At 64.7% G+C, this 26022-nt stretch overlaps 1 protein-coding gene across 10 annotated transcripts in view; it reads right to left on the bottom strand.

Annotated features, from left to right (window-relative positions):
• Positions 1 to 26022, bottom strand: part of RXRA (retinoid X receptor alpha) — a 99824-nt gene that overhangs the window by 43046 nt on the left and 30756 nt on the right. The window contains exon 1 of one of the 10 annotated variants that reach the window (XM_057313823.1): positions 23139 to 25106. The exons of 8 other annotated variants lie outside the window; for them this stretch is intronic. In XM_057313823.1, coding sequence (XP_057169806.1) covers positions 23139 to 23712 — 574 coding nt within the window. In that variant the 5' untranslated portion in view covers positions 23713 to 25106. Of the gene's footprint in view, positions 1 to 23138; positions 25107 to 26022 lie in introns of those variants that run through there. One more of the 10 variants, XM_057313824.1, reaches the window with a different exon arrangement.

The raw sequence follows: 26022 nt of genomic DNA, 5'->3' as shown, positions 1-26022 counted from the left end.
CCCGCCCGGCCCACCACCCTCACCCAGACACCTGTGACCACAGGCAGCTCCCATTGGCTGAAACCAGCACTTCTTGGAAGAGGACAGGGACCCCGGCCTTGTTTCCTCAATCTGAGACACAACGGGCCAGCCTGCAGCTGGTGCACCAGATGGGCACGCCGCCTGGCCAGAGCCTGGGACAGAGGAACAGCCAGGGCGAGTAGACCTGAGTTCAACCCGCTCCCCTGCCAGCCAGCGCCCTGGCTGCAGGCAGCTCAGGTGACCCGGCCAGCCCCCTTCCCCAGCTGCTCACTGCTGTGAAGACGGGGCGCGCTCCCCGCAAGCTGACAGCCGGCATGCCCTCCAGCAAGGGCTCCGTGGTCCAGACACGCGGTGCTTGTCCCAGCCTGGCCTGCGATGCTGTGTCCTCCCTCGTCCCCGGCAGGAGACACTGCACGGAGCCCTGGAAGGCAAGGGTCCCGCAGGAGGAGGGGGCAGCAAAGGTGCAGGCCCAGAGGCCGAGAGTCCCAGGCAGGACAGAGGGAGGCCAGGGTAAAGCCTGACTGCAGGAGGCGTAGGGGAGCCTCGAAGAGCCCCACAGCCAGGGAAGCAGGACCTGAGCGGCCAGGATGGGCCCCGCCTCTGGGGGCCACAGGAACTCAGCCTCTGAGGGGAGAGGGTCTTCAGGAAGCAGGAGGAAGGAAGCTTTCACGGGCCCCCAGCCACTCTGCAGCCACACAACGGGTCATTCTTCTAGGGCACAGAATGCCTTTTGTGGCCCATCAGCCAACGGCCCCGGGCGGGCAGTGGGAGTGGGGGCATGGGGACCACAGCACCAGCCTTCAGCTCCACCAGTCCCTGCCAGACAAGGAGCCCGAGGCCCGACCAGGTCTATCCACGCTGGGCTGCGCTGCCCAGAAGGCAGGGGCCAAGGCTACGTGGGCGGCTCTGAGCAGCACACACACCCACCCCCGCATGCTGCCCGCACAACCCCCGTGCCTATCACTGGTACTGGGGATGGGCCACCAAGATGTGGCCGGGGCTGGAGGGCCACGAGGTCTCCTGCAGCAGCCCCACACTCAGGCCCACGCCATCCGGAAGCCCTCTGCAGGCAGCGCTCCATGGCATGGTCCATGCACCTGCACCCAAGGTGCCACTGCCCTCACTTGAGCATGTGGAACCCTGGGCACCCGCCGTGCCTCCCGCAAGACTCTTACAGAGGGGCCAAAGTCCTCAAGCCTGGGCCCAGACAGTCCCCTGCACCCAGGCCGTGCCAGTGCACCCCACACCTATCCACCCATCCGCTCATACCGCCCTCCACCTGAAACCCAGCCAGCTGTGGGACTGCGACAGTCCCTTCCCTCTGCCCACGGAAAGCCCACCAAACTCCTGATTCCTGGCCTCCCCCTGCAAAAGGCTCTCCTGGTGCTCACATCCCCCAACTCAATCCTGTCACCAGGGACCCACGTCACATCTCAGCCCCCTCTGCACCCTCGCCAGCATTTCTGCCCAACTGGGGTTCTGGGGTCATGAGGGAAGGCCCCAGCAGTCACACTGCAGAGTGGAGGGGCCCGGGCCTCCCAACTGCGGAGTGAGAGATGGCACTTCTGCATCTTTATCTGGTTTGGGGTTTATACCGTATGCACATGTCGTTTTCATAATAATGACACAAACCACCTGTGGGGCAGCCTGACTTTAGCAAGGCCCCGGCCGGACAGGGCCAGGCTGCTGCCGCCCATCCTCTGTGTTGGCTGCAATCCCTCATGCAGTCCTCTGCACGCCTCCCAGCGCCTGCCCGTCTGGTTCAGGGCCGTGACCACACCTAGATAAGCTCACCCGATGGACAGGTGGGGCGAGGTCCTGTCTGGAACGGGCACTGCAAGCCAGTCCACGGGAGGCTTTCTTCCCAAGAGGCAACGCCAGCTCAGCTGCGGCTTGTGGTCGGCCGTGCCCCCAGCTCCTCCTCAGCTGCCTGTGGCCTGGCCGGTTGGCCGGGCTGCACTCCCAGGGCAGGGCAGGGAGGTGTGGTCCCTGTAAGACCCCTGGCCCCCATCCCACTGGGTCAGTTAGCGTCTCCTCACCAGAAAGCTAACGCTCGCTGTTTTGGGTAGCCAGGGAGGAAAGGTGCTCAGTGCCACGCCCGGCTCGCCCTCAAAGCCACAGGTGACAGGCGGGGTCTAGGACTGCAGGGCCACCCCCCAGAGCCAACAGATTTATTCCTGCCCCTGCAGGACAAAGATCAAGCCCAGCTGACCAGGCACGGGGCCTGTCCCGACTGGTGGCCTCGGGTGGTGCAACCTGGGCACCAGTCCCCACCACGGCCCACCTGAGACCCGGGGAGGCCAGACCTCCTCCCACCCCGTCACATATGCACACGAGGCACATCCATGTTGGTCACAGGGTCCGAGAGTCCTACCAGCACAGCGCTGGCCCTGGGCATGGCCAGGTGCCTCCTGGCCCCTGGGGGAGGTCTCACCAACAGGCCCTGCCCTGAGCGGGCCCATCCAAAGACACTCAAATACTTAGCAGGTGCCAAGAATGTGCCAGGCGCTAAGCAGAATGGAGAGCAGCAGTGTGTGCCCCCTCTGGGTGGGCAGAAACGCGGCAGGGGTGGGGGGGGCATCACCCAGGGGGTGTTGCACCTGCTCGGGGGGCTGGCTCACACGAATCCCTTTGCAATCGGCCCTGAACGCCATCCCCAGTAGCCAGAGGCTGGCCGTGGCCAGAGCATTCACAGCGCGGAAACCGGGAACCCCCACCCACCGGAGCTCCCCCGCCACACCCGCCCGGAGCCGCGGGGATGCCCCCTCCCGGCCTCAGCTTCCCCATCTCTACCGGGAGGCGGGCTGGCGGGACCAGAAAGGCCCCTCCTCTCCCCCCGGCAGCCCCCAGCCCCACAGACCTACTGTGCCTTCCAAGTCATCCCCCGCCTCTGGTCCGCCCGGCCGGTCCGGCCACGTCCAAGATGGCGGCCTGGAGGCCTGGGGGGCGCGGGAGGCCTTCCGCCCCCTGCGCCCGCGCCCCGGCCTCCCTCTCCCGCCCACGGCCCGGCCCGCCCGGCCCCCAGCTCCGGGTCCCTGCGGCCCCCGCTGCACCCCGGCCTCCCCTCCCAGCCGAGGCGCCGGAGCCCCGTGCGGAGCACACACACACCGCCCGACCTCAGCTTCCTTCCTCCCCGCACGCCGCGGCGGCGAGGGGGCGGCGGGCAGGCCGAGGGCCGGGCAGGAGGGGCGGCCGACGTGGAGGCCGGCTGGCCTCCGCCACCCTCCCGGGTCCGGGGACAGGCCCCCCCAACGGCGCCCCCAGAGCAGTCCCCGCCGAGGACCCCCGTGAGCCCGGGGGCTGATGGGTGGGGAAGCTGCCCTCCGAGCCCTGCCCAGGGCCGCTGAAGACCCATAACCAAGAGCTTGGGAAACCTCCAATCTACCCAGGGGGCTCCGTCCATTACTCCCCCAAGGCCGGCCTACCTCCCTCTCTCTGAGGGGTCCTGTGGCCACAGGGGGCTCACCTGCCCCCACGCCGGCCTCGGCGTCCGGCCCTGCCCAGCCCCCCAGCCCTCTCCAGTCAGTCTGCTCATCCACCCCTCTTAGCCCCAGCCCTGGCCTTCAGAGTAGGCACGGTCATTCACTCTGGGTTTTTCTGCCAGGAACTCCTCCTCCAGGAAGCCCTCTCTGCCCCTGCCAGACAGAGCCCCAGCCCCAAAAGACCCTCCCAGAGCACTCAACCCCAGCCCTGCAGTTGCTAGTCTGAGCCCACCAGCCCAGACCATAGGCTCTGATGGCTGACAGGGTCATCCCTGGACCCCAGCCCTCGGCCCAAGCTAGGCCCTTCGGTCACCACTCCCAGCCATGCTACCTCTTCAAAGCCTCTGAGCCTCAGACCTGCTCTGGCCGCCCCCGTCTCCCCCAGGACCTCGCTCCACCAGCCCAGCCCACTTCTGTCCTTCTTTACAGTGGTACCCAGATGGCCCTCCGAAGGTCTGGGGGTTTGCCCTGAAAAGCTGTGCCCAGGTCACAGCAGGCAAGAGGCTCTGCCAGGCTCAGACTCCGGCTCTGACTCTGCCCACACCAGTCTGTAAGCACTCCTCACAGTGGGGAGCAGAGCCCCCCGCCCCCCACCCCCCACTCCCGGGGCTCTGCTGTCTCTGCAGCAAAGTGGGCCTTCAGCAGGAGGTGTGGCTACCATCTACCTCGGGACACCTGCCGCTCTAAGCCCCCTGATCCAGGGACTGGTGGCCCCCCAGCCCTGCGGAGGCCCTTCCTCTGGCCTCTGACCCCCAGCACCGGGTGAGGCTAGGTGGCCAGTTCTAGCCTGCCAGGCACAGGAACAGGAGTGGGCCAGCACGGGGCTGGCAGCTGTGGGGGCTCGAGCACCAGAGGCTGCCCCTTCCAGCCCACCACACTGCCATACCTGCCCCCTGGCCATGCAGGGGTAGGACTCCACGTCCTTCAGCCTTCCTGCCTGGCCTTCTCCCTTCCCCCACGGGTGTGCTGTCCACTTGTAAGGTGGGCACTGAGGCAGCAGCTGCTCCTTGGGGAGCACTGACCTGGGGAGGCACCAGCTTCTCATAGCCACCCAGCCTCCCTAGCTCTATAGGGCTGGGCCCCAAAGAGAGAGCCCCCCACCTCGCACAGCACAGGCCGGTAGGAAGCTGGGTCTCATAGATCCAGTCTATGTCCCAGCTTCTCCAGGAGGCCCCAAGCAGGCCCCCAACCCATCCCGCTCCTACTCCCCAGTACCAGGCCAATGGCATGTCTTGGCATGCCACCCCACAGCCAGGCCCCTGCCACCCCCGCTCCGAGGATCGGTGTGACTCACAGGGCCGGAATGCCGCCCGGCCCCCACCACGGGCAGCCGCCCCGAACACACACACCTGTCCAGACTTGATGCTGGCAGACGTCAAGAGGGCCTGGGAACTGGGTGTCCCCAAGACCGTGGGGCCAGCCAAGCACTGTGCCTCGGAGGAGCTCCCAGGAGGGACCCAGGAAGGTCATTCTCGGGCAGATGGCTCAGGAAATGCAACCCTATAGGGCTGGGGCCCCCATCCCAAAGGCCCCAAGGGCCCAGTGGAGCAGCTCGGAGAAAGGCCTCAGAACTCGGATGGGGTCGCAGCCTCCTTAACGAACACGACCCAAAGGCCAGCATGCGGACCGACCAGGGAGGGTCCTGGACCCACCAAATCCAGGTTCAGGGGCCGCCGCCTCTCCCCACAAGGCCGAGCTTCACCCTGGGGCTGGGCAGGTCAACAGGCCCCAGTCCCTGCACGGGCCTTCTGCTCGGGCCAGACCAAGGTCTCAGCTGTCCATTGGGGGTGTCTGTGTCTTGTCACCTCCCACAAATAAGGGGTGCTGAGAAGGGGGCAAGAGACAGGAGGGCAAGGCCCCGCCAGCCGTCAGGGGAGCGTGGGAAACGCCTCCAAAGGGGCAGCTCCATCTTGGCTCAAAGGGCCGGAGCTGCCCTGTGACACAGAGCGGCCCCTGGCAGCAACATCCACCGCCCCACCCCAGCACCCCGAGGGCAGGGGCCTCCTCAGACACCCCCACTGGCGCCCCCCGGACCACAGGTCCCAGAGGCCATCCCCACAGATGGCCAGCGAGCAAGGGAGTCCCCGTCCCAGGATGCCTCTGGGAGCACAGAGTGCTGGGTACCCACGTCTCCCATGCACGGGTCACAAAGGTGCCCCAAGATGGCCTGGGCTTCGCCCTCGGGGAGCCCACAGAAGTGGGCAGAGATGTTGGAGGCAAGGGGCCTCCCTTAGTGCAAGTGAACAGGGGCAGAGCCTGAAGGAGAAATAAAGAAAAAGGTCCGGGAAAGAGTACAGCAAGGACAAGCAGGTAGGACAGGGAACACGTGACGTCCAGTCCCGCTGCACGGAGGTGTGCAGGGTAGGGCCAATGAAGTCGGAGGGGCCCAGGGGTCTGGCCCCAGGTCCCTGGAGCCATGTCAGCAGGAGAGCTAGGAGGTAAGCACTGGCAGCACGGAGGGGAGGCCAGGGGCTCGCAGCCCGGCGCAAGGACAGAAGCAGGCCTCTCTTCCGGTCACAGGATGGAGTAGGACAATCTGACTCGAGGAAACAAAACAAAGTCACAGCCAAGGGCAGCCTGGCTCCCACCCTACGCTCCGCTTGAGGGGCTCACACAGACCGCGCGGGCCGGGGGCCAGGAGGGCTGCCAGTGTGCAGGACGTCCAGGGACTCCAGGCCGGGCCACCTCCGGGCTCCAGAGCCCTCGGGGTACAGAGAACCGACCTCCCTCGGCAAACCCCAACTCTGAGCGGAGCGGCTGGGCAGGGCAAGCCCCCGGGGGTCAGAGGCCCCCGCTCCCTGCCTGTGACCAAGCTGTCGGCCGAACTTGGTGAACCACAGCCCGGAGCTGGAAGGGGCGGCGGAGGGAGCCACGGGGCGCTGCCACAGTCTGGCCGGGCACCTACCACCCTCCCAGAAGACGGCACCACAGGCACAGGGAACGCGCCCCAGAGTCTGGCTCCACGCAAACCAGCCAGCAAGCATCCTCATTCCCTCGAGGCCACGGATCCCCCGAGGGCAGGCTCCCTCTTCCTTCTCCAGCTTGAGAAGATAGGACAGTGCCACCTACCGGGGGGGGGGGGGCAGGGTCCTGGTGCTGGGCCCTGTGCACAACCATCACACGCAACACCCGTGGTGGCCGGGCACCCCCGGGAGCTCAGCCCTCCTCACTCGCACTCTCCCCTCCTCCCCGCCCCGGCCTCGCCCGCATGGCCCCTGCCCACTTCCAGCTGAAGGCACCCCTAATCCCCAAAGGCAGTCAGCACAACACCCCGGCCCCACCACCCTGGCATTGCCCCAGCCCCGTGCTCACCGTGCTCAGCGCCCCATCGCCCCCCCAGAAGTGAAGCTGTGACCAACACAACACTCGCACACGGGAGCGGAAAGAAGGGAGGAAGCAGAGCCCCGAACAGAAACTCTAAACCCTCAGAACAGGGCACTGCTTGCTACCAAAATCCAACACAGGGGGAGACGGTGTGTGTGGACCGGACCACGTGGGACCCTGCTTCCTCTGGTGGTGGTGACACTGGGGGCAAGGCCCCCACCACCCCGTGCTCCCGCAGACACCTGTGCTGGAGAAGGTGGTGGCGGTGCCTGGACCCTGGGTGACCCAGCTGGCACCCAGCGGGCCTCACCGGGCACGGTCCTGCTTCATTACCAAAACGCTCATACACCACACAGGCAAGGCTTCGGGAAGGACGGGTCACTCGAGTGACCCTTGACATGACATCCAAGAAAAACCAGAGAGACGGAGCAACAGCCGTCAAGACAGGTGATGGGGTTGATGGAGCCACGTGGGGTCCCCAGGCCGAGGTCCACAGAGCTGCACACGAATGGGAGATTCCGTTTATGGCCAGCACGTTCTGCCTCGAAGCCCAAGGCAGTGCCACACAGGGGCCTCCTGCCAGGGGGCCACACAATGGGGGCCCCCCCGCTCAGCTGGGCCCCACCCGGACAGACAGCCCCAGAGCGAGTGGGCTCCTTGGTCAGACAGTCAGGAACTCGGGTCACCACCCCTGCACTAGGAGATGGCACAGGGTGACTGGGGGGTACCCAGCTCAGCCCATCCGTGACCTAATGACCCCTGGTGCTGGCCAAGAGCAGTCACCGCCAACACTGCCTAGGGGCCCCAGGAACAGAGGGAGGGCTCCCCTGGCCTCACAGCTCAGAAGCAACGAGCCTGGAGTCCTGTCTCCCATGAGGTCCCAGACGCTAAGCAAGGCCGGCCAGGGTCCCTGCTCCCCAGTGCCAGCCCCGCACTAGGCTCACCCCTCGGCCAGGGGTCTCAGGGCTTCCAGGGGGAGCTGCTGGCCCATCCGGAATGGCAGCAGAAAGTGTGCCTGGGAGGAAGGGAGGGTGTGGGGCCAGGACACACAGACCAGGCCCAGCCTGGAGGTAAGCTCAGCCCAGCCCACCCGCGCAGTGAGCCCGGCGAAGAGCGCGCGTCCTGCACCCACCCACTGCAGCCCTGCCCGGGCTCCCCAAATCCAGTGCCATTGGCCCCCACTGTGGCTTCCTGCCTCCCTCAAACCCCGCAGCCCATACGGACTCAGAGCCCAGACCCTTCGGTCTCTGGTGCAGGAAGCTGGGCAAGTCCCTCCCAAAGGCCGTGCATCTACAGACAGCAGAAGGCCCCTGCCCGGTGCCCAAGGGCTGTAAACGCCAGCCGGGGAGGGGCGCTGCCAGTGTCCTCTGACACCCCCGACACGTGAGACCCAGCACAGGGCACTTCACAGCACACAGCTCATCAAGGTCACCGTCTTTTTACAGACAGGGAAAGTGAGGCCCCATCACACGCAGTTCAACCTGCCCAAGGCCACACAGCTGGTCAGCGGAAGCCGGACAGTGAGGCCGAGGCTGCCTGGGCACAAGGTGCGGGGGGGAGAGGGGAGGAGGCAGCTGGAGAAGGAGGGGCAGCAGAGCGGGGCAGCAGGGATGCTGACATCAGGGGCCCTGGCGGGAACCGGCACCCCCGCAGCGGGGTGGGGACCACTCAGGCAGGGGAGCGCAGCTGGACGCACACCAGGGCACGCAGCACACGCCCGCATGCACGCCCTGGGGGGCCCAGCAGCCACTATGACGCCCCAGCCCCGGGGAATGCCCCCAGGGTAACAGGAGGGCACTGACCAGCACAGGACCCCTGGGGTCCCGGGTCCTCTCCAGGAGTGCTCTGGTCCTGTCCTCCGCTGGCCATGAGAAGGTCTGGCCAGTCCCAAGAGGGCAGGTCCCTTCCTACAGGAGATCCCAACTTTGACAGAAACCAAAAACCCATACTGCATTTTTGTTTAAAATTAAATAGTGAGACAGGCCACTATCTACCTGCACTCGAGAAAAAGGCCGTCCCGCAGCAAGAGGACAGGAGCACCAGCCGGGGCTGGGTGGGACGCCGTGGCTGGGTGGGACGCCGTGGCTGGCTCCCACGTTTCTTTGGCTTTGATGACAGAGCTACAGGGTGCTTGGTTTGGGGGTTTCGGGGGGAGGGGGGTTACAGAATCTCAGCATCTCCCTGTCAGCCCCTTATACAAACTTCCCCACCTAAAGCCCCCTCCACGCCAACGCAGATCTGATTTTCTCCAAAACTCCACCCACCCCCCAGAGCCCCTCCATTGCCCCCAGGTGAGCTGGAAGGAGCGGGGGCGGGGGGGGGGGGGCAGGAGCTCCCTGCCCAGCACCAACCCCCCCGCCACCCATCTGCCTCCAGCCTGTGTCCTCGGCTGTAAGATGAGAGGTCTGACCTCGACAAGAGGCCGCTTGGCGAACTCAAACGCCAGCCCATCCGAACAGTCCCTGGGCTGACCCAGACATGAACCAGGGTTTACTCTGGGCCGGGGCCTGCTGGGAGCCTCCACCAGCTGCCCAGAACCAACACCCCCAGCAACACCCCAGAACTCCAGAAAGGGCCAAGGTCCCCCCAGGGAACCCCCCCAGTCTCCGTCCAAGAAGCTCCCTCATCTCCCAGACCCTGACTGTGCAGCTGAGCGAGGGCCCAGGGGCCATTCTGGAGGGGGGAAGGTTTCCTGCAGTGCCTGGGCCAACCACAGCCACAGCGGCCACCTCCCGCCCTCCCCTCGCCCGTGTTCTCCGGGCTTGCCCACTCTCCACCCCCAGCCTTGGAACCAGGTCATTCCAGGAACACACCAGCTCTTGGGCCTCTCGGCTTGGACAGGCTGTTCCCTGGGCCGAAACTTCCCCTACGTGTCTCCTGGCTCACTCCAACCCAATTTAAACACCTCCTCCAGGATGCCTTCCTGATCCTCTCACCCAGAGTAGGGACCTCCTCTACCACACAGCCCCGAGAGAGCCCCAAGCCAGCTTGTCTGAGGCTGCTAAAGTCTGGGGGCTCCAGAGGGCAGGAGCCCCAACTGGTTCATCAGGCATCCCTGGGGCCTGGCCTGGAGCCTAGCCTAGGACCTGGCATAGAGAGGTCCCACGTAGACTTAGCAAATCCACGCATAGGGTGCAGGTGAGAAAGGGAGGTACGGGCCAGTACAGACTGCAGGATTCACCATGGTCCTTAAGAAGCAGCGGAGCAAGCACCAAGTTTTAAAGAGATCCCAAGGCATTGGCAAGCTGTGCAAGTCAAGCAGTTAAGCCACCTCTCTGAGCAAAGGGACGCCGTCACATATGAAGAAAGTGGCCAGGAGGAGGCAGTGGAAGTGGACTAGGGACCATGAAGCTGGCCTTTCCTCACCCTTCCCCACAGGTGGTAAGCAGCAGGTGGCCCACGGCCAGCAGGCCTGGGCTCCACTCCTGGCTGTACGACTCCGACTCGGACTCCAGGCCGGGAAGGGCCGCAGGCATGGGACTCAACCCCGCTGGGTCCGAGGGCTCAGGTCCTCGGAAAGGCTCAGCTCCCTGCACGGGTCATGGAGCGCTCACCAGTAGGACACCTGTTCCTCCACTGCCCCTGTGCCAGGAGTAGGCAGATCACCAAGGCTGGGCCCTGCCCAGGGAGAGCTGTCCAAAGACAGACTGTCCCAGGAGCCCACAGAGCTATCACTGACGCACAGCAGCAGGAAAGGCATGCTGTCTGGGAGCGGACATCAGGGAGGGCTTTCTGTAGGAGGCACCACTCATCTTCCTCCAGCTACAACACAGTAGTTTCCTACATCGCCCCGCAAAACGACCCCTGCACTCTGTGAGGACGGGACAGACCCCCGGGCCACGGCCACAGGGAGGGTGGCAGACAGATGAGGGGGACCCTTGGCAGCAGGAAGCACTGAGACGAGGGCCCATGTCCAGTCCCACCCTCTCGTGGCCCAAGACTACAGGAAACGACATCACCCCTCTGGGCTACGATGCTCTCATCTGGAAGATGAGCCCTCCAGACGCAGTTGTGTGAGGACGTAAGTGGTTGCCCGGTGCCCGGCAGACCCACAGGAGCAGGCGGCATCAACCACAGCCCGGGCACAGGGCAGGTGCTCAATAACCAAGAGCCACTTCGGGGGTCACGGGAGTTCCCGCTGGGTCACTCCCAGCCCGAGGGTAACCCACAGCGTCCTCCCCACCCCGACCACGGAGATGTCCACCTCACCAGAGCGCGGGTCTCCCGAGGCCCCCTTCTCCACGGCCCCCGGCTTGGCGGTTGCCTCGCTGTGTGGCCCAGGCCCGGCCCCTCATCCTCTCTGGGCACCTGCTTCCTCCTCCGTAAGAGACGGTCTCCAGCGCCCCTCCCCTGCTGACGAGCGACAATCAGACGCCACAGCCAGGGCGAGGCCTGACCACAGGTTTCCTAGAAGCCCAGCCCCCCCGCCCCGCAGCAGGGGGCCTCACTGTCCTGTGGGCCCCTGTCCTGCTCCCCTTCACCCACAGAACCAGGTACTGGAAGTGTTCTCAACCAGCTCCAGGCCCAGGCCAGCAGTGTCCCCCTGGGGACCCTGGGCCACCTGTCCAAGGTGGGCCCGCTCAGAAGAGCAGAGCTGGGATGTGCCCCCAAGAGAGCACTCTCCTGCTGGACCGTGTCCCCCCAAGTCTGACCCAGAGGAATCCCAGGGACAACGGTTCGCTGGACACCTGGGCACCGGTTCGCTGCACACTGGCTATGCGACCCCAGCAGGTCAGCCGGCTCTCTAACCTGTTTCTACCTCTGAACACCAAGCATCAGAACGCGAACCCCAGGGGTTACAGGAAGACTGCTTGATCCCCCCAAGGTCAGGTGCCTGGAGCACAGTGGACGATCAGTGACTGCAGCCACAGTGGCCATCTGTCCTCTTGCAGGGCAGTCCAGGACCAGGCCCTGCTCCAGGTGAAGGGAGAGGAGCGCCCCTCCCAGGGTTGCCTCAGGCTCCCCACTTCCCATGGTCTCCTCGCTAGGGGGTCAGTCAGGAAAGGGGCCCATGCCCGGCCAGGGCAGGCCGTCAGAGGGCACAGGGGCTAGGGCCCTTGGCTGCGCCATCTGCCACAAGACCAGTGCAGGCACACCGCGCCATGTCCCTGACCGCCTCCGCTCCTCCTTTCCCCTCCCTGCTCCTTCCTGCCCTGAGGGCAGCAACGGCACAGACTCCAAGCCCTGGGTTCAAATCCTACCCCCCCCACTCCAAAGCCGAGTGATCTACATAAAATGGGCAAGTCACAAACACTACGTGGGCCCAGGGTCATGTCACCCTGTCCTAATGCCACAACCACCACCATCAGCCTGGGCAGCAGTGGGGGGAGAATGGCCTCTCCTCATCTCCCCAGGGAGGAAGCAGGGAGCTGGGCACTCGGACAGGGAGGCCTAGGCTGGGCCTGGCACCCAGGCTCCTACCACTGGGTCCTATGACGGGCTGGCAGGATGTTGGGAAACCCATGAGCACTTGGATTTCAACACCCCTGGCCACGTCAGCGACTAGTTTCGACACGCAGCAGCACCCAGGAAAGGGCCACGGCCCTCCCGTCGGCCTGCCCGCCCACCATGCCGTGCCATGCAGGGGAGAAACTGGCCTCGGGCACAGCGCTCTCAGCTCCCCTTGCTGTCCCCCAACTTGGGTGACGTCCCCTGTCCTCAGGAACATGCAGAGACAGGGTCGGATCATTTCAAAGGTGCCAAAGGCCACCCCCAAGCCTGTTGTCGCACACCCCAGGGCCGGGCTGCAGGCCCAGTGAGCCAGGGGGTACCGGGCCTAAAATCAGCCACCCGGCTCTGCTCCAGGCCCACGTGCCATGGCCATGCTATGAGCACAAGAGTTCTCTGTGGACCTCGCCCACAGCCTGGTGCCCTTGGGCACGCTGCCAGCATGGGCTCCCCTCACTGCTCACACGGCCCGCTCAAACCGGGTGCACACGTGCCCCACGGCACCGCCCAGCGAGCCCGGAGCCAGCCTGCAGCCCATGTGCCTTCATTCAACTTGAACAGCAGGGCCGAGGACAGCAGCTGCTACTCCGGGGGACCCCCTGCTCCAGTAACATGGTCCCACTAAGCTCTCAGGGCAGTCCCACCCCACAGAAGGGGAAACAGAGGCCCCATGAGGACAAGGGACTCACCCAAGGCCTCACCTGAAGGAGCAGGGCAGCCGGGCCCCCACTCTGACCCCATGCCCCGCTGCCTCCACGGGGCCAGCAGGGGGGAAGAGTTCTAGTTGGGGTGGGGGTCTGATGGGGTCCCTGGGAATAGGGACTGTCTACTCGCCCGGGGCCCTACCACCTGCCGACCCCAGAGTCCACCCAGGAGCCCCAGCGCCAACTGACCCCCCACCCCAGCTCTATCACCAGCTCCTGGGGAGAAAGGTCCCGGCATGGGCACCCCCCGGCCAGCATGACGCAGCCTCACCCCAGGCCCTTGGGAGTCATCCCAAATGAGCTAGCAGAGGGGACACTGCGCTGGCCACTGCGCTGCCACTGCCTCCCTCCATGACTATGGTACCCCCGGACGCCAGCCACGCGGCCACCACCGCCCCTAGCACGTGTGCGTCAGGAGGCATCAGGGCTCCCTCTGGCCCACCCCTCCATGGTCCGAGCTCCGTGACGCACAAGGCCCCCAGGGCCTGCCACTGCTGGCCCCAGCCACCCCGCAGCCTCACCCGGGGCTCTACCACACCACGGGCTCCCAGGGGCCACACTTCTGTCCAGGTGTCCCCACCCAGGAGTTCAGCACCACGCCCAGCCGACTGCTGGGGACAGCTCAGGGTGACAAAGAAGGACGACTGGGCCGTCACGCTGCAGCGGGCACTCTGACACCCCAAAGGCTCCGCACAGCCCGGCCGCACCAACATGGACACCGAATATCAAAGGAGGGGTGACCACGCGCTCTTTGTCAGACGCAGACCGGCCTGCCTTCTCACGCCAGATGTAGGGACACGGCAGAGAGCCCACTGGGGGAGACACAGGGCGAACCTGTATGCAAATAAGAGAGGGAACTGGGGGTGGAAAGGCAGGGAGGCCCAGGGTGGTCCTGGCGGCCCGGAAAGGCCTCATGGAGAACCCGGCCCAAGAGGAGCCAGCCAGGCCGGAGGGGGCCCAGTGGTCCAGGCAGTGGGAGCAGCCGCCCCGAGGGGAGCCTGCAGGGGACAGGGTGGGCTCTGCCAGGCGGCAGTGGAACCAGGGTTTAAGCTCAGTGTGAGGACATTCAAACCCGTCACCCCACATGGCCCGCTGAGGCCCCCGCAGTCATCCCCTGGTGAGGACAGACCATCCTCCTTCCTGCCCCCTCATCGGGAGACCAAGTGCCAGGCCCAGGCCGTGTCGCAGGGGGTCCGGCCACGAGGTGCCCCCACCACATGCCCAGCGACCTGCCACATCTTCAGCCCAGGAAGATCCAACACTTGAGAGGGAAAAGGACCTTGCCTTGCGCCGTGAGGCACAGCTGACTCCGTGCTCATCCACTCGAGTCGGGGGTCTGGCACGAGTTCACATGCACGCGCGTGTGTGTGGCTGAATGCAGCGGACACAAGCAAGGTTGCAGGTGCTGGGAAAAGGGGCCTCCCAACTCAGCCTCCCCCTCCCCCCTGAACCACGAGGCTGCAGGAGGCGATGGTACAGCTGGGGGATGGGTGCCCACCTGGCCCAAGAGGGGAAGGGGCTTTCCAGAGGTCACCCAGATGCCCAGGTGGAATCCTGAACCGGGCCCAGGACTCCCAAACCCAGGAAGCACCTGGGGAGCAAGGAGGCCCCGGACAGGGCCAGGTTGTGGGGAGCTCGCAGGGACGACGGGGCCCAAAAGGCCCTCACACTCACACATGCACAGACACACACACGCGTGCACCACCCACAGAATGGCACACCTGATCTCTCACTCAAAGCAGGACAACCAGCTCTCCAGAAACTTCCGCCGCCCAGGCCTTGTCACTCCACAGGGAGCATCTGTCCCACATGGCAGGGGCTAGCTGGCCCTGGAAGGGAAACCCCAGGCCCACAGGGCATCCTCACCGAGCCCTGGGACGCCAGAGTGAGGGTAGCTGCTGTCCTTTCTGGAAGGGGCCTCAGCTGCTCGTGGAGGCCTGGTCACACCCCTGTCACACCCAGACCAGCCCTCTGCTGAGCCTGTGGGGACACCGGGCACTGCAGGAGCCAAAGCCGGAAGCAGGCAGGGCCATACAGCCAGGCGTGTCCTCCTTCACCGGGAGGAGGCCCATCCAGGGACCTGGGCTCGCTCAGACGGGGCCCCAAAGATGGAGCTTTAATGTGACCACCCCCATGCTGTTTATCTTCTGCAAGCTGCTATTCCCCCGGACCCCTTGGCCCAGGCTGGGGAAGCCCCTGGCTTCACCCCTCAAAGAGTGGGAGGAAACCCCAGGGCCCAGGGAGGCCCCAGTCCGTACCCGCTGCAGCTCCCAGGGATCCCGGAAGCCAGGTGCCCTGGCCAGGCATCCCAGGCCTGGAGCACGACGACGCCAGCGGCACCTCGAGGAGGACAGAGATGGCTTCATAATGAACCGAGCAGTGTTTGTTTAATAACAAATTACACCAAGCAGGCGGGGAGCGTCTTATCACTGAGTCTCTCCAGCAAGGCTGATCCCGTCAACTGATGTCAGGGAGCTCTGGGAACTATTAGCTTAATTAGCAGTTCCTGCAGGGTCAGCAAAAACTGTGGGCTGAGCCCGGGCCCAGAACCAGCGTGGCTGCCAGGGACAAGCGGGGCGGGTCCTCGGTGGCACCCGCCGAGGGACAGGATGGCACAGCGCCCCGCGCAGTTCTCCATCTGCAGGTACTGAGGACGGCTCCGTGCCCCCCGCGGGTGCATCTGCCCCCACACGCTCGCCGCACTGATGGGCGATGAAGGCCTGAAGGCGGCATTCGGGGCAAACTCCATGCCCAGGACGCCCCTCGAAGGCCCCGCTGAGAGAAGCCCAGCACACACTCCCCGCATGGCCCAACAGCTTGGCCAAAGGCTGAGAGTCCGCCTGGGTTCACATCCCGTCCCCAGGCGGCGGGTTCCTGGACCACTCTCTGTGCCACCTGCCCACTGAGGCCCAAGACCGCCACCCCGGCCGCCCCTCCTAGGAGCACAGTCTCCACAGCGCGCAGGGGCCGCCGTCTAGGAGGCAGGGCTCAGTCCTTGGTCCCAGGGCACTGCAAGGACTCAGGCAAGGGACCCGCCTCTCTGGCCCTCAGTTCCCCACACACCGGGGACCGTCCCTCCGGGCCCTTCAGACCCTGACACTGAATTTCCAGGTGCTGGTTCTGGAAGCTGGAAGACCAGGCCAGCCAGAGACATTCTCCAGCCCCACCTGGCTCCTCACGGGGAGGCCCACGCCCACTGGGGAGGGACACTTCTCCCTGCCCTCCCACGGCCACGCTGGCCCCAGGCCAGCCTCTCCTGTCCGAGGGGGCCGGGCCAGGGGCACAGCTGTGGCTGATGCCGGGGAGAGTGCTGCCTGCACGGCCCCGGAAGCCCGCCGCGCCGACACCCCGAGGTAATGGGTTCCAGATGTGGCCGGTGCGGGAGGGGAGCAGCCCCGCGCCCTGCTGAGGAAGCTGGAAGCGGCTGAGATAATGTGGGATTCCTGAGCTCGTGCCAAGGCCCGTGGCCCCGGGAGGGGCGGCGAGCCGTGCAGTGGGAGAGGAGAGGCCGCTCCCCCTCCCCACACGTCGCAGACCACCCAGGCAGCACGATGCTGGAGACGCCCCCCCCCCCCAGGACCACGGCCACTCCGCGGGGGCCCCAGCATCTCCGAGCCTCGATCTCCCCTCTGGGGCTGGCAAGGCACCTCTACAAGGCTGCCGCTGAAGCTCTCGGGGGCTGGCCTGAAATGCTGAGGAAGTGGCAGAAAGGAAGGGCCGCAAGCAGCGCCAGACAAAAACCCCACGGTCTTAAGTCTCCAGCCAAGACAGACATGCTCCTAGAAAGCACTCGCCTGACCCCCCACCCCGACCTTCCAACTCACAGAGGGCCCAGCTTCACTGCTGGTGTTTGTACGCACCTCCACGGCTGGCCAAGCCCCCCACCCCACATGGAACCCTTCTCCCAAATCGGGCCTGAGCTGGGCAGGATGACGGGGATGGGGGGACGCTTTCTGCCTGACACATCTTCCCTTCCTTCTATGGAGCGTGCCAAGTGCCCCTCCACGAGTCTGCCTGGCCCCTCGGAGCCAGCCCCAGCCAGGGTCTGCAGCCACCATGGACAGACATAAAACCAGCCCAACTGGCCCACTGAGGGACAGTGAGGACCCAGTCCACACACAGCCCAAGCCACTGGGATTGGCACCCCCGCCTCGTCCGGCTAGCAATGGCTAAGGCCGGAGGAGCAGGGGGCCTGGCCGCACACGGCACCAGGGCCCCCTGTCCGCACCAAGGCCGCTGTGTGCAAAGCCACAGATAAGCCAAGAACACTCAGGTCTCACGCGGGAGCAATGGTGCAGCTGCTTTTCTTAGGGGCAGGCGTACCTGCCAAGTTCCGTCCACACGGGCAGGGGCAGCCCACGCTCCGGGTACACCCAGGGCCTGGGACCCAACTGCCTCCTTGGCTCGCCCACCTGGGCACCACTGCCCCCAAAGGAAACAGCACACAGGCAGAGGGGCTTTGGCCAGGTGCTGCTGGGCTGCTGGGGTGTGGCCTGGGTCTCCATCTCTTCATCTTTAAAGGGGGTTCTTGAGAGGACCCCACAAGACAGCACACACGGATGCTTTCCCAAGGCCTGGTGCGCAACCGGTATCCCGAACCCGATCACGTTCCCCACCCAAACCTGCACAGCCATCACCGTAGGAGACGCCCCCGGACACTGCAGGACTGATCCCCTTGCACACAGGGTGACGGGGACAGGGCACGGCCCTCTCCAGCCTGTCTCCTCCTCTGTAGAACGCAGGGTACACAGAGGGGAAGGGATAGATGTCCTCATCTGTAACAATCAAAAGGCCAGGGCCACCAGCCAGGGCCAAGAGGCTAGCCCTGCCTTGGGCATCGGAGCCTACACGCCCAGCTCCTCTCTCCTGACCCACCAACACCAGGGGCCCCGGCTGGGTCCCAGACAGCCCCGCAGTCACCACAAGCAGAACTGGGCAAAGCACGGTCCCACAGATGGTCTTCCCCAAACTCCCAGACCACCCTACGGCCACCACCTCCCTGCCCCTGCCCGGCAGACCCCAGCCCAGGTCACCTCCAGCAAGAAGCCACCCAGAGGGTCTGGAGGAGGCCAGGTCCAGGTGGGCCACAGCTTCCAAGCTGTAAACTGCCCTGTTAGGCTGTTGCGACCCGTGACAGGTAGGGACCCAAAAGGGGCTGCTGTCATTACTGTCAACAAAGACACCAGTGCCAGGCCTTTCCTGGAGCCTCTGAGCAGATCGGCTGGGCCTCCCGGTGCCCACACGTCGGACACTCACCCTACTTTCTGCCCTGCCCACCCCAGGGCTTCTGTACCCTGTCCTTGATCACCTGGACTTCACGAACAAGACACTGTGGACCTCAGAAGCTTGGCTCAACGAGCTGTCTTAATTCACCTTGAGATTTGGAGGGAAAACAAGAACAGTCCCGTCACCACCGTGGGAGAGTCCAGAAGAGGGGGCAGGAGGAGAAGCATGGGAAGAGGAGAAAGCCACCCTCTCTCAGGATGAGCTGGGTTTTTCTAGCTGGAAAGTTCTGATAGAAGGCTCTCCCCACACGGCTAAAACAAGTGCAGATGACAAAAGTCGGGGACCCAAGGCCCACTCACAAGTCACAGGGCCGCACCTGCCCGAAAGCCATCCCCCTGCCCCAGCCATCAGCACTGCCCCGGATGTGGGGCGCTCTGGGTGTCAGAAAGGCGCAGCGCCGACCGTGCTGGGGAGGACGGGCAGCGGCACTATCATATCGGCCAAGTGCAGACTGCTCGGAGTACCCGGCACGGCTCGGACACAGGGCTCCTGGCGGCGTCCTCGCCAGCACGTCATACGGCCCTCTGGCCATGCGTACCACCTGGGGCCCTGCCGGCAATGGCACCAGCACGTCCCACAAGCCAGACAGCAGCAAAGAGCCACAGACACAGGCGCCCGTGCAGGGGTGAGGGGCGAGAAGCAGGCCAGCAGGCCCTCAGTCGAGAGCCTGAGTGCGGGGTCCAGCCCAGGCCCACCAGGGATGGGTGCTCAGATGGGAAACCAGTGAGGTGTGAAATTAGTTGATCCTCTAAATGGACGCCTTCCTCCCTGCTCCTGGCAGGGAAGGGGTGGGTGCGCGGCCTGTCAGCTCTGCAGGGGAGGGGACGCCACCAAAGCAGCCCTGCCGCGGCGGCATGTGTGGGGACAGAGAGCGATGAGGTCCCACTGCCCACGGGCCCACAGCCACCACTCGGGGTCCATCCATCACCAGACACAGTGACCCCAGGAGGGTCTGTGTCCCTGGGCAGAGCACTGCAGCAGCCCCAGGAGTTCCCGGGAAGGGGGGAGGGAGGGGCACCCGCTTCACCAGCTCCATGGGAAGAGAGTGGTGCGGGAGGGAGGGAGGGCGAGGGCTCAGGTGTGCAGCGAAGTGAAGCGAAGCCCCGCCAGCCTGGCTCAGCCACAGATGACAAGGGACACACGAAAAGCGGTGGTGGGCTCGGCTCCAAGGCAGACCCTGAGTCTCACTCCAGCAGCGCCCGGCCCCCGCCACCCCGCCACCGTCTCTCCTCCTCGGAGGAACTGGCTGCAGATGCATCCATGCCCAGCCCAGCACCTGGCTCGGGGCAGGTGCTCAGGAGCTCCGGAGTGCATTCACCCGGTGTGCCCCAGGGAGGCTGCTGGGCGCACGGTGGCCACGAAGCCAGCTCGGCTTCTGCGCTCTCCAAGCTCACGGTCAGGCGGGGACAAGCCACCCAAATCATGGAGCTTGAGGCACAAAGAAGAAATGCTGCGGGCTGCAGGAGCATCCAATGGGGACCCCAGCTGGGGGAAGGGGTCCGGGAGAGGTTCGCATCCCAGGCAGAGACCTCTGCCCGAGACACATGAGAGGAGCAGGAGCCCCCTGTGGGGGTGGTCTGGGCTGGGGGACGCCTGCACCTGCGCTGAGGCTCCAGGCCGGGCAGGGGCTGAGGGACGCAGGGTTAGCCCAGCAGTGATGGGGACCCACTGAAGGCAAGCACAGCTTACCCTTCCGAACCATGTTCCTTCCCTAGCCGACCGACAGGGGAGATGGGACAAAAGCCAGGAGAGGCGGTGCAAGCCAGGGGCGAGCTCAGGCTGGGAGAGGGCCACAGCTGGAGCTCCTCCCACCAGCAGGAAGCCGGCCAAGCTCAATGGCCACACTGCAGGGGCTGTCCCCACAGGAGCTGAGCCGCCAGCCCAGCAAGGCAGCGGGACTATCCTGGCTCCCGAGGGTGCTCGCTGCAGGGGACAGACACTATTGTCCCCAGTCTGCAGACTGGCAGGGGAAATCTCTGACCCGGGTCAGACCGGGAGGACACCCAAGGTACTCAGGCTCTGAGCTCTTGTTCCAGCACTTTCTACCACCACCTGGTCACTTAGGCAGATGGAGGGCAGCCCTGAGAGTCACAGGCCTGTTCCCAAACAAGGAACCTCCAGAGCCCCTTTGGTTTGAATCAGATCCATGAGGCGCTTGCCTGGCAGCTGGGAAACACACATCACAGCATGAAAAAGCTTGTCACCAACAGTTGATGGCACTGCCACTGAGGGCACGGGGTCCCTGAAGAAGTGTTGGGTCCCCAGAAGCCCCAACACCTCCGTGCCCTCAGCCCAAGGTATCACCCGCACCTGCCCGCCCCCCATCGGATGGACTGGGGCTGGACGGGGCAGGGAGAGAAGGACAGAGTGGGACACACAGGACAGTGGGGCAGGTCCTCAAACAGGCCCCTGCACACAGTGGACCCTCAGCTCGAGCTGGTCATGGAACCCAGGGCAGTGTCCAGGAGGGGATGGGAACACCATAGAGGCAGCCACTCACCTGGAGGGAGGCCTCAGTTTCCCCATCTGTGAAATGAGAACATTAAACAGGATCTCCAAGTTCCCCTCTAGCTCCGGGACCAGGAGCCTAACCCAGAGAAAGTTCCAGAATCACTAGCTGATAAACAAATCAGCAAAATGGTTACTACATTAATTTGATGAGTCAGATGGCAGGGCATGTGGGAAAGTCAAGTCTGACACTAAAAGGCCCACTCTCTCCCATCAGATAAGAGCCGAGCAGAAGCAGGGAGAGGACGCGCTTACCAAAGGGAGTTGTGGGCCCAGCCAGACACAGTGTGGGGCTTCTCTGGCAGGAGGCACCCCAGAAACCCTGCCAGGCTTCCTGGATTCCAAGACCACCAGAGGGGGCTCCCAGACCCCAGACCAGGAAGACAGGGCTCAGCAGGGACTCTGACAGCCACCAGAGAAGGAACCCCCTCCCCACAGCCCTCCCTGCTACAGACAGCAGTCCTGGGGGGCTCTGACTTCCTGAGAGCCCAGCCCCCCTGAGGTGTGCCCCCGTCAGTCCCGTGTCTACCCTCCAGCCCAGGCAGAGGTCCCAGGCCGTGGCCCTACTGGGGGCAGCCCCCACTCACAGGGCCCCAGGACCTGGATTCGAGCCAGCACTCCTCTCTCAGTGGCCCCAATCCCAGGCCTGGCCCCACACTGTGCCCAGGGCCCAAAGCACCTCTTCCCTGCCCACGACCTGTTGCTAAAGAGCCTTCGGCAGACCCGGGCACCGCTGTGAGCCGCAGCGGCAGCATCTGGAGAGGCACCTGGGGCCCACACTGTCTCCGCGCCAGTCCTTCGGGAAAGGAAGCCGACTCAGGGGGGCCACCCTCGAACCCGGGGCTGGTGCAGGCCCACGGGGCACGATCCCATGATCAGCAGGGGTGGGAGCGGGAAGGAGCAGCTGCTTCCTGCCTGCTCTGCCCCCACCCCTGGCGACAAGCGAATGTGCAGCGTGTCACAGCTCAGGCGGCAGCCAGGCGCCGGCACAGCACCCCGTGGCCGGGTCGGCAAGGCCTGCAGCTCCCAGCAGCTCCCAGTCCAGCCCAGGGACCCTGGGACGCCCTCAGGCAAGACACAGAGAAAGGAAGGCCTCAGGAAAAGGCCTCCTCGGAGGGGCCGAGAGGAAACCAGCCCTGGGGATGACGTCACTGCGACACTGCCCTGCCTGGCTCCCTGCCCCCTTGCCAGCCCTGGGACCCCGGGCGGCTCCAGAGCCCTCCCCTGCCCTTCGGTGGGGTGACAAGGAGCCTCAGCTATGTGAGCTCCTTCCCTTCACAGGCCAGGCCTACCCAGAGCCCCTTCCGGGCTGCCCTGCCCAAGAGGGACACAGACAGGGCAGCCTGGGGCGCAGCCCGAGCACGAAAGCTGTCACGGGACCTTCCAAACCCCAGTGGGAGTGGGGGTACAGCCTGCCACCTACTCACACCAGGGCTCGACCCTAGCTGGTTCTGGACCCTAGGACCACGTGGACCCTGCCCTCTCCTGGGATGCGGGCCACAGATGACTACTAGGTTTTTGACTGGGTTATTAGCAGAGTGAGTGAGGGATCTTTATCAATCTTCAGGAAAAATCAATCCAGGCCCGCTGATGGGGAAAGGGGTGTTAGCCACCTCCTCCAGGGTCCCACCCCGCAGCCCAGCACCTCCAGCAGACAAAGCCATGCTCAGTGTCCCCTGAGAGGAGGATAAGGGGCTGGGGGGCTGGGAGGAGGGCGGATGCCCGGGCAGGAGCACTAGAGAGAGAGTAGAGGCAGGAGGAGGGAAAGTGAAGGCAGGAGAGTAAAGTGCCCGGTGGGGGTTGGGGGGGGCAACCACAGCAACTAATTGGCTCATTACTGCCGGATAATTATGTCAGGGCATGCTCCAAAACATAAGAGGCCCCGGGGCAGCCCCGTTAAAGCCACTGAGCCCCGCACGCCCTTATCAGGCTCCGCACACCCTTGGGTGTCCACTGCCGGGCCTCAGTCTCCCCCAGTTACACAGTGAGATCAGTGGCTTTCAAATCTGGCCCTAAGGCACCCTCGGATGGAGCAGGGACCCCCAGAGCCCAACCCAAAAGGCACACTCACCCCCTCGCTCTCACCCCAGGCAGCCAAGGACAGCTCTTCAAGGCCATTTCTGCACCCCGGTCCTCGCCTGGCCTCCGCCCAGCCCCCCACCCTCTAGCTGCAGACCCGGTCTCCTCCTGGGCCTCACCCCAAGCTTCTATACCCAGGAGTGCTCAATAAATGCTCCCTGAACTGAACGGGCCCCTCTGCCGTGGCGGGGGGTGAGGGGGAGGCTTGGCCCACAAGGGCACCACCGACACCTCTTCCTTCCTTCCCTCCTGGGACCCCCCCACACACACCCTTCCCTGAGCTCACCATGGCAAATCGCAGGGCTCCTGGCCCTCCGCCCGCCTGCGCAGCGTGCTTTCACACGCAGGCCACGCTCAGACCTGCCAACACTCCCAAGGCGGCCGCTGCCATCTCCCGGAGACCCCAGCCCTGGCCCAGGCCCGCACCGGGAACGGCCTGTCTCTGGCAGGGCTGAGCGCCCTGCCCGGTCCTGCTGACAGCCTGGGCCAGGAGCCGGGCGGGGAACAGCCTGAGGCAGCACTGCTCTGCTGGAACCACACCCAAACAGAAGCCTGGAAAGCCAGATTCCTGGATTCCTGGAGAATTCTCTGGAACTGGACCTTCTGGTTCCCGCACACAGTGCTCCCACGGTTCCCACAGGGTCCAGTCCAGACCTCAGACAGGGCCTCTTGAGACCCGCCTGGCCCCAGCTCTTGATCTCCCCACACAAACCCAGAATTTCTCTCTCAGCTTTGGGCCTCTGCATATGCTGTTCCCTTGTCTGGACATGCAGACTGTCGCTTCTTCCAGGAAGCCTTCCTGAAAGCTCCACCCCAGCCCAAGTTAATGGAGGCCTTTTCTCAGGACTGCAACTGTCCATATCCTGCTCCTCACCCCAACTATACCCTGCACGCTCACCTACCTCCTGCCTGAATGTGGCCACTGGACAGTCTGACTGGCCTCCTGCCCAGCTCAGGGCTCATTAGGCCACGATTCTCATGAGGCCAGGACACCCAGGCTGGGCTGCTGGGCAGGGCCTACCATTTCAGCTCTGACCAGGGAAAGAGCTCACGCTTGGCCAGGGGCCAGGGGCCGGGGGCCAGGGCAGTGCACTGGGGTGGTACTCACAGCAGCGACTCAGGGCCTCCCGTGGGGACCGCTGTGAAGGAGATGACAACCAGGGTCTGTCCATGAAAACACACAGGAGCATCACACCTCATTCCAACCATGCCCCAGAGTGTCAGAAAGATCCCAGGGCCACCCACGCTCGGTTTCCGGGCCACATCCCCGTGCTCCCCGGGGCACCGTGGACAACTGAGGCATCCCCAGCTTTCCACTGGGTGGCTCAGGTCACAATTGGTATTTTCTGCCTCCTCCTTGGCTGTCACTTCTCCCTGCTAAACTCGGGTTTGCTACAAACTGTCCCCAAGGTCTTGTCCTACGATAAGATAAGTCAAAGGTCACCAGGGCAAAACCGATAAACTTATTAAGAAACCATGATTTACATACAAGTTTCTTACAACATAGACTCTGAGCTGATGGAAGCCCTTTCCGCCTACTTCTGGCCCATGTCTGTGTTCCAGAAGATTCTGGCTCACAGAAATCTGACTTCTGGTTAGGTAAAGCATTTTCTACCTAAAATCTGCTCTTGATTATGTCCACCACAGCCAGTCCCCTGGACGCCAGGGCCACAGCTGGGGGCGATGGTCACTGGGGCCTCAGAAGCTGCCACCCTCCCCACTGACACAGCTGTCCCCGGGCCTGCGCCTCACCTGTCTGCACTCGCTGTGAATGGTCCTAGCAGACAGGCAAGCTCTTTCACCCTCCACCGCCAACCCTCCAGGGAAGCACCTGACATCACAGCTACAAGAGCGGGGCCGAGGCCAGACCCAGCTCGGTGCAAAGGCCCCTTTCCTGGGACCTGCCAGGAGCCCAGCTGAGCAGGCAAGAGGCTGCCGCCCGCTCCTAGGCAGTGACCTCCAGCCAGGTTCTCCCCTCCATCTGGGGCAGGAACCAAACCCGTCGGACTGGCCCAGACACTATCTGTTGCATCGCATTTCTCCGCTGCACCAAGCAAGCGATTGCAACAGGCTGTGGGACAGATAAGGAGACACGGGGTGTGCGCTGAGGGCTGGGGGTGGGTTCTTGTTTTGTTTTGTTTCTGCCCTCGCTGTGCCTCCACTGCTCTCCAGCCCTGTGCAGGGCCCGAGGCTTCCTGGGGGCACCCTGCAGGGGCCTGGCCGCTGGGGCTCTGGGCCACCTGCCTGCTGGGTGCCAGGCTGAGAGGAGGCCGGCCAGCAGGGCCCCAGGGAGACGCCCTCTGTCACAGGGTGGGGGCTGAGCCGTCCGCGGGGCAGGGTGAGGCTGGGGCGGGGTGGCCGTACCCCCTGACAAAGCCGCTCTTTCCCAACTGCAGAACAAACCTGCTACCAGCCACACTGTGACCTGTCCTTCCAGCAGGACCGCGATGACAGAGTCCACCATTCCCCGTCCGCGGCTGGGTGTCCCAGTCCGAGAGCCCCTAACCAGGATCATCACCGCCATGTGGCTGGCACCCAGGGCTCTTAGGCCCTTCACTGGGGGAGAGGGGGAGAGGGACACGCGCCCTTGGGTGAGGCACTAACTCTCCCCCAGCCTTCCCTGGGTAGAGGGTGGTCGGCCCAGCCGCCCTCACGTGCGGGGCTCTGTGGCGGGTACGCGGGGCGCGCACAGTGGGATCCCTCAGCCCCCTTGGCCAGGCCATCCATCAGGAACCTTTCTCATGAGCCCAGCCCGACTGCCACGCCCTGTGTGTGTTCTGGGTGTGAGCTAGACGATTCTTTTCCACTTTACAAAAACCCAAGGTAGGACTTTTTCTCTGGGTTTCACTATGGAGGAAAGCCAGGCTCAGAGTGGCTGGCTGAGTAACTTGCCCAGGGCCCCTGCTCCCCTGTGGGGGTCACCCACAACAGCCTGACACAGTCCACACGGTTGGGGGCTGGGAAGTCGGTTGGGGGCACGACCGCTTCCCAAGAAAGACCCCTGCCTGCCCCAGCCCCCCAGGGTGGGAGGGAAGAAACCAAGCCCAGCAGGGTTCACGCTCTCCCAGCCAGCTCCCCATGGGCAGCACAGCCCTGCCACTCTGGGGGGGGGGGACATCGAGGCCCAGCAGCCATCCCAGAGGGCAGGTGGCTGTCCCCAAACCTGGCCA

Source organism: Ursus arctos, unplaced genomic scaffold (genome assembly GCF_023065955.2).
Source record: "Ursus arctos isolate Adak ecotype North America unplaced genomic scaffold, UrsArc2.0 scaffold_18, whole genome shotgun sequence".
In the NCBI taxonomy this organism is placed as follows: domain Eukaryota; kingdom Metazoa; phylum Chordata; class Mammalia; order Carnivora; family Ursidae; genus Ursus; species Ursus arctos.
Note: the sequence above shows the minus strand (reverse complement) of the source record. Positions and strands in the feature narration are given on the sequence as shown.